The sequence below is a fragment of the Belonocnema kinseyi genome, chromosome 2, assembly GCF_010883055.1.
Source record: "Belonocnema kinseyi isolate 2016_QV_RU_SX_M_011 chromosome 2, B_treatae_v1, whole genome shotgun sequence".
Lineage (NCBI taxonomy): Eukaryota > Metazoa > Arthropoda > Insecta > Hymenoptera > Cynipidae > Belonocnema > Belonocnema kinseyi.
The window spans coordinates 80,411,324-80,419,939 of record NC_046658.1 but is presented as its reverse complement, the minus strand read 5'-3'; the positions used below and the strand labels follow the sequence as shown (position 1 = coordinate 80,419,939).

Sequence of the window (8,616 nt, the reverse complement as noted above, 5' to 3'; positions counted from 1 at the left end):
GTTCTGAATTTTTCAAAAAAAAAAATTCTAAAATCGGTGCATAATTGCGTTCTAAATGTCATTTTGAACCTCGTTTTCCGATTTCACCCCACTGTGCGGCCCCAGGCCTCGACTACACCACTGATGGTAGGTATCTGTTCTAAAGAAATAATTTGTAATTCACGAAATGGGAAAACGTGTCGTTGAATGAGGAATTAATAATGCATTATTGATAATCGTCAGGATGATTACCCTTCAGGATGAGGATGTTCTTGGCCAATTGATATACGGTGCTCGATATCTGGATATTCGAGTGGGATACTATGCTACAGAGGCGATCCAATGGTGGGGCAGCCATGGGCTTGTCGCCGTGGTTCCATTTCAAACAGTCATCGATGACGTCAAGACTTTCCTCAATAATACGGATGAGATAGTCATCTTCGATGTGCAAGAATTCCCCGTCGGTAAATCAATATAATACAATATATATCGCTCTGCATGACTTAACCAATTTTTTGCATGTCTGACTCTATAAATATAATACCTTTTGCCCAAAAGAGCAATCTCCTTTCAAACTGAAAAAATCTAACGTTTATAAAGTTCAATCATCTACAATTTCATCCTTATAGACTTCAAATCTTTTCTTTTACCTCAGACCCAGCTTAAAATATCCACTTGGAAATACACGTGGAAATTTATGTGCAAATCGACGTGAATTTATCCAACCACTTGGGCATCCACATGGAAATTTAAAACCTTGCTTGTAGAATTCCACGTGAAAATTTAAACGTTATTTTTAAATGCAAATATCTTTTAAACCGTAAGAGATCGACAAACATGGATGACGTTTTTTAGTTTATGTTCCCCGTGTACTATTTTAATATGTATCAATTCATATTTCACTTGGTTGGATAAATTTACGTTAATTTCCACGTTGACATCACCTTGAATTTCCATAGGAAGTGGATTTCTGTGGGACACCGTCAGAAGTTATATTGTGAAGGGTTATCCAAAAATTACGCAAGACGGGAGTGAAGAGGGGTATTATTGTTTTTTCTGAGTGAATGGGAGGGGGGAGGGGTATCTTCCGTAAGAAAGATTTTTACTATACAAAATAATAAAACAACTCAGAGTAAAGTATAGCAGAAATTCTACCTGTTTAAGTAAAAGTATTGTATTTTCCAATTAAATAGTTGAATTTTCCACTAAAAAAGATAAAGTTGCTACCAAAAAAGAAATAGTTTAATTTTCAGTTGAAAGCTGAATTTTCAACCATGAAGATTAAGTTTCTACCAAAAAGGCGAATTTTCAACAATATATAAGAATTTAAAAACATATAGTTGAACTTTTAACTAAAAAGTTACATTTTTGCTAAAAAATGGAAGTTAAATTTTCAGTTAAAACAGTGAATTTTCAACAAACAAAAAGAGAAAGAAATTTTAACGAAAAAGGTACATTTTTAATTATTGAAATAAACCTTCAACTAAAATGAATCTTTATCGAAACAAAATAAGAACACAAAATACATAAATTTGCAACTAAAAATATCAATGTTAAACAAAAAATGAAGTAGTTCCATTTCTATTTTGAAAGAATTAATTTTCACATAAAGGGAAAGAAATTTTCAACAAGTACGTAAACTTTCAACTTGTGAATTAAATTTTCTACCGAAAATATGTCATTTCAATTAGGAATATTAATAAAAAAGAATACATTTCCTACTAAAAAAATACATTTTTAATCAAATAGTTTAACTTTCAGCAAAAAATATGACTTCTCAAATAAGAAAATTAGTTTTCCACTAAAAAAGGCGAATTTTTCATTACAAAAGATCAATTTTCAACCAAGTCTGAGATTGTAAAAAAATAGGCGAGTAGGCCCTAGGTAGAAGACTGGGAATGGGAATATATGTATATTAGGGAGGTCCAAAATTGTATGGCAAAATTTATTTGCATGCTAGAGGGCAACGATCCCCCCCCCCCGCATTTTTTTCCAAATCCAAAAAAAGAAATTCCCTAATTTTTAATTTTTTTATTTTAACAGGTGTTGGTTTTGACTTGAAGTTTCCCATGTAAAATGCATAGGGAAAAATCACTTTTTTGAGTTTTTAGAATAATTTTTAAGGGTTTGAAAAAATGTGACGGGAAAGTATGGGGGCCTGTAGATAATTTTCTAACGAAGAATTTCATCTATCAGACATATGGGTTTGACACCCCTAACACACCCCCGCGAGTACCTGTAAACTACCCTTAAAACCAAAAATGTCAATTTATCATGAAATTAAACTTTTAAACACTGTATTCTCGTATTTTTTTACTTAAAATTATTAATATTGGTCTATTGGATATATTTATTATCATTGTTCAATTAATTTTCAATTATTTAAACAAATGGAATTTTTTTAAACAATTTTTTTCGAAATTTCGTTTTTTTTCTTAAAAATTATTACTATTGGTCTAGTGGAATATTGATTAACATAAGTTCATAAATTTTCAATTGTTTAAACAAATGAAATTTCTGTAAATAATTTTTTTATTAAAAATTATTAATATTTCTTCAGTAGAATATTTATCAACATTGTTTGATTAATTTTATTTGAAAAACAAATTTTTAATAAAAATTATTACTTAAATATTACTGATAAATTAATTATTATTAAATTATTTATTTATTATTTATCAATAAATAGTTATAAATATTCCACTAGACCAACAGTAATAATTTTTATTTAAGAAAACATCGAAACGAAATTATTTACCCAAATTTCTTTTGTTTCACTAATTGAAAATGAGTGAACTAATGTTAATAAATATTCCACTAGACCAATAGTTATCATTTTTAGGAAAAATAAATTGCTAAAATTATTTAAACAAATTTCATTTGTTTAAACAATTTAAAATCAATGGACCACTGTTATTGAATATTCCACTAGACTAAAAGTAATAATTTTTAGGGCAAAAAATAAATGTTCGAAAACAAATATTTAAACAAATTCCATTTGTTTCACTAATTGAAAATGAGTGAACTAATGTTAATAAATATTCCACTAGACCAATAGTAATCATTTTTAGGGAAAATAAATTTTTTTTAAATTATTTAAACAAATTCCATTTGTTTAAACAGTTTAAAATTAATGGACCACTGTTATTGAATATTCCGCTAGACTAAGAGTAATAATTTTGAGGGCAAAAAAAGAAATGTTCAAAAACAAATATTTAAACAAATTCCTTTTGTTTCACTAATTGAAAATGAGTGAACTAATGTTAATAAATATTCCACTAGACCAATAGTAATCATTTTTAGGGAAAATAAAATTTTTTTGGAATTATTTAAACAAATTCCATTTGTTTAAACAATTTAAAATTAATGGACCACTGTTATTGAATATTCCGCTAGACTAAAAGTAATAATTTTGAGGGCAAAAAAAGAAATGTTCAAAAACAAATATTTAAACAAATTCCTTTTGTTTCACTAATTGAAAATGAGTGAACTAATGTTAATAAATATTCCACTAGACCAATAGTAATCATTTTTAGGGAAAATAAAATTTTTTTGGAATTATTTAAACAAATTCCATTGGTTTAAACCATTTAAAATTAATGGACCACTGTTATTGAATATTCCACTAAAATAAAAGTAATAATTTTGTTTAAATAATTAAAAATTAATTAGGCAATGATAATAAATATTCTATTAGACCAATATTAATAATTTTAAGTAGAAAATACCACAATACAGTGCTCAATATGTCGATTTCATGAAGAATTGACATTTTTTGTTTTAAAGGTAGTTTTCAGGTAATTGTGGGAGTTTGTTAGATGTGTCAAACCCATATATAAGATGCATGAAATTCTTCGTTGGATAATTCTCTACAGGCTCCCATACTTCCCCGTTACATTATTTCAAACCTTAAAAAGTTATTTCAAAAACTCAAAAAATTGATTTTTCCGCATGCATTTTAAATGGGAAACTTCAAGTTAAAACGGGCACCTGTTAAAATCAAAAAATCAAAAAATAAAATATTAGGGAATTTCTTTTTTCGGATTTGGAACGAAATTGGGGGGATCGTTGCCCTCTCCAAAATAAAAGCCTTTTTGAGCCACCCTAATGTATATATATGAAAAAGAGTTTTCTTTTCTTAACTAATTTTCCCAACTGAATGCAACAGTTAAATTTTCCTATAAAAATTATTCTCACCTTAAAAAATGAATTTTCAAGAAAACAGTTAGATTTTACACAAAAGAAATTAACTTTCAACCAAAAAGTTAAATTTTCAAAGAAGAATATATAATTCTACCAAAAAAGACTAACCTTCATTAAAATAAATGAATTTTCAATCAAAGCAGATGAATTTTCAATTAAAAATTTACTTTATCCAAGAAATATTATTTTGCCAATAAGAAAAAAAATCATGCAAAATTTTGTATTTTCAAGTAAAAAAGTGTAATTTTCTAAATAAACAGTTGCATTTTCAACTCAAAAATGGAACAATTTGTAATAAAATGGATCAGTTTTTTAACAAACTTGTTGAATTTTTAACAAAATAATAAAATTGGGACCAAATAATTAAATTGTGAAGCAAAAAATATGAATTCTCAACTAAAAATATAATAGTAGCCTTTTCAACGAAAAAGAATGAACTTTCAACCAAAAATAGTTGACTTTTCTGATTCAGTTCTTTTATTTCAGTTCACATTTAAGTGAAAAAAAACGCGAAAATGTGGGAAAGAGTGGAATGGATGTGAAGCCTGTGATAAATATATAGGAATTTTGAACATTTTATATTTTACTCAGAAAGTAAAGTTAATTTTCCACTGCACAGTTTTTATTTTCGGTCATGCAATTTTAGACCCTAAAGAAATAATATAAAATTCTACGTTTGTGAGAAGGAACAATTCTTATTAACAGATTTTCGTTTCTAAAACGAACTTCATTGAAGTTCCACGTTTATTTAACTAACAGAGTTTATATGTATGTTCGTTACCTAAGTTTACAAAATCCGAGACAAAGCCTTAGTAAGATATTGAAGAAGGGGAGGATTGGAAATTTTCGAAAAACACCTTACGTAATTTGAGGTTGGCCCCTAAAAGTTAAACTAAGCTTAATGTAATTTTGGCCAGTAGAAAATGGAATTGTCTTAATCACAGGTTTTGGCCAAGACTTCACAATACATCGAAAATTAGTGGCCTATTTGGAGGAGCAATTTGCGGACTATATAATTCCGAAATCCTTTGGTTGGTCTAGCACTCTGGATACTATTTGGTCTTCAGGCAAAAAGTTAATTATTGGATATGATGATCACAATGTGGTAGGCATGTTTGACAGCTTGTGGCCCAGTGTTACCCAACAGTGGGGAAACGTACAAAAGGTCGACGATTTGTATGATTACTTAAACAAAATTGAAACAAATGCACTCAGGTAATTTCGATCAATACTTGTAGATTTACCAATTTTACAGGGTGACCGCAGCTCAGTAAAAAACCTGGATATCAGGGAAGTCAGGGAATTTTGTTGGTCAGGAAAGTCAGAGATTTTCAATAAAAAATTGCAAACGTCAGGGAATTTCTGTAAGAAGCACTTTAAATAACTTTCAAGGATATTAGATATTAAGATATTTATAAAGCTTCCAAGAAATTGTTAATATATTTCAATAATTTGTATATTTTCAAAATATTTTGAAGATTTTAGAGTATTTTTTTTTAAATTCCATAGTCATTTTCAAGAGCTTTAAAAACGTTCAAGGGATTTCAAAAGATTTTAAAGGATTTCAAATATTTTAGAGTATTTGAAAAGATTCCAAGAATTTTTGAAAAGATTTTAATAATATGAAGATATTTAAAAGGATTAAAAATATTTCAGGGTATATTTAAAATGTCCGGGGAATTTTTAAGAGCTTGAAAAAGTTTCAAGGGATTTAAAAAGATTCTAAGGAAGTTCCAAGAATTTGAATGATTTCAAGGGATGTAACCAAATTTGCATGGGGTTTTGAAGAATTTTCTAAATTTTCGGTGGATATGGAAGCGATTTCATTTGACATGGGAGATTTTAATATACTTTAAATAATGCAAAGGATTTTATAACATTTACGAGGATCTCAATGATTTTAAGGGATTTTCATAGCTGTTAAGGTATTTTAATTACTTTTCGAAAAATGTATCTACAAGATTTGAAATGTTTGCTAGGATTTCAAAGATTTTCAACTATTGCAAAGTATTTCTAAGTATTCTAAAGAATATTAAAGATTTTTGGGACATTTTAGAAGATCTCAAGGAATTTTTAATTTATTTCAGTAATTGATGAATGGAATTTCAAAAAAAAAAAATGTTAAGTTTTCAGGGGTTTTTAGAGCCAAGGAATTTTCAATAGCTTTTAAAAATATCAACGGATTTCAAAAGATTGTAAAGGATTTAAATATCTTAGGGTCTTTAAAAATATTCCACGGAATTCTCAGTAGTATTTAAAATTTTCGAGGGATCTTAAAAGGTTCCAATAAGATTTTCTAGTATTTAAATTATTTTAATGGGTTTCCAAAGCTCTCAAGGTATTTTATTAAATTTCCAAAGAATTTGTTTCACAAGAATTAAGGGGTTTCCTGAATTTCTAAGATTTTTTAATATTTCAAGGTATATCGAGATATTCCAAACAATTTTGATAGATTTCAATAATACGAATGAATTCTAAAGTATTTAAAATATTACAGGGGATTTTAAAAATTTCAAGGATTTTTTAAGAGCTTTGAAAAGTTATAAAAGATTTCGAAAGCTTTTAAAGGATTAGAAATATTTTAGAGCATTTTAAAAGACTCCAATGCATTTTTAAGAAGCTTACAATTTTTCAATGAATCTTTAAGGATTTTAATGATTTGCAGGAATAAAAAAATCTTGGGGTTGTGAATAATCTCTTCGAATTTCGATAAATATGGAACGCTTTTATAGGACCTATAAGATTTTTAAATATTTTTAAAAATTTCAAGGGGTTTGATAACATTTATGAGAGTTTCAACGATTTTATAGGATTCTATAAGCTCTGGGGTTATTTTAATAAATCCAGGAATGCAGAAAATATTATCAGATTTAATCTGATAACACAGAATTTTATGATGTTTTAATGGATTTCAAGGAATCTATTCACAAGAATTTAGGAATTTCGTCATATTTTAAAGATTTTCATAGATTTTAGGGTATTTAAAAAAATTTAAGAAAATGTTAAGAATTTTAAGGATTTCAACAGATTTGAAATATCTTTGGGTATTTGTAATTTATTTCTATAGTTTAAAGGTATTTCAAAGAAATTGAAAGATTTCAGAGTATTTTTTCAAATTCCTAGGAAATTGTAATAGCTTTAAGGTTTTCGGATTATTTGAAATATCGTAGGATATATTTAATTGCTTTAGATATTTTAAAGAAATTTCACAGATTTTAGAGTATTTAAAAAATTTCAAAGAATTTTTAAAAACTTTTTAAAACTTTTCAGAAATATGAAAAAATTTTCGAAAGATTTTGAAGGATTAGATTATATCAGGAAATTTTTAATATATTTAAATAATTTAAAATAATTTCCATGGATTTGAAAGATTTTACAGTATTTTCAAAAATCCCATGGAATTTCTTATTTATTTCAATCATTTGGAGAGATTTCAAAGGATTTGAAATAATATATAGAATTTAGAGAAAATTCAAGGACATTTTCAAGAAATAAAACAAATCTCAATGGATTTCCAAGGATTTTAAGGAATTTGTGAAAATTTTGTGTGAGGTTGTAAAGATTTTCTTAGAATTTCAGAATAAGTGGAATTTTATAAGAATTCCGAGGATTTCAACGACTTTATGATATTTTAAAAGCTCTCAAGGTATTTTAATAAATTATCCAGGGTTGCCGGAAATATCATCCATATATTTCACGAAATTTCATAATATTTTATTGGATTTTAAAGAATTTATGCACGAGAAGTGAGCGATTTCATAGGATTTAAAAGATCTAAAGATATTTTTAATTATTTTTTTCAATTCATGAAAATTTATTAGGAATTAACCCTGAATTCTTATAAATTTATACTAAATTATTTTTAAAAATTTTGGATTTCTCGTGAATTCTGCTACATTTACTCAGTTTAATGGATCTTTCTTTCTTTTTTGTAATTTTTTGGTTAATTCATCTTGAAGACTTGTAAAATCACCTTTAATTATTAGGCATTGACCAAAATCTTTTAAATTCCCTTATACTATTTCTTAAACTGGTTTCAAATGTACTAAATTCACAGATTTTTTTATATTTTTAAATTGATTTCAATTCATTTGAATTTTTATAAATTTAAGCAAATTTCTTTCATTTACTTTAAATTGATTTAAATTTACTATAAATTTATTTGAATTATTTCGAATTTAACTTGAATTTTTCTGAAATCTTATAAATCGATTTTTTTTTATTATTTTAAATTAAGAATATTAGTCACATTATTAACGCACATTAGTCAGTTTTAGAGACTTTTTGGGTACGAAATTAGTCACGTTTGATCACTATTTTCAAGTAATTTAAGCTGTACCAAACCTGAGAATAATTAATTATAAGTTAACAAATGTAAACTTAAAATTGCTTCATTCCGCTTATAAAAGATTCTGTATTAACCCTCATTTTCCA

The 8,616-nt window shown here is 26.7% G+C and overlaps 1 protein-coding gene across 5 annotated transcripts in view; it reads left to right on the top strand.

Moving 5' to 3' along the window:
• The window catches only part of LOC117167684 (PI-PLC X domain-containing protein 1-like), a 30,002-nt gene that overhangs the window by 20,707 nt on the left and 679 nt on the right, over positions 1-8,616 (top strand). For 4 of the 5 annotated variants that reach the window (XM_033352802.1, XM_033352799.1, XM_033352800.1 and 1 more), the window contains 2 exons: positions 239-443; positions 5,127-5,397. In XM_033352802.1, the coding sequence (XP_033208693.1) occupies positions 239-443; positions 5,127-5,397 (476 nt within the window). Of the gene's footprint in view, positions 1-238; positions 444-5,126; positions 5,398-5,437; positions 5,660-8,616 lie in introns of those variants that run through there. The other variant, XM_033352803.1, reaches the window with a different exon arrangement.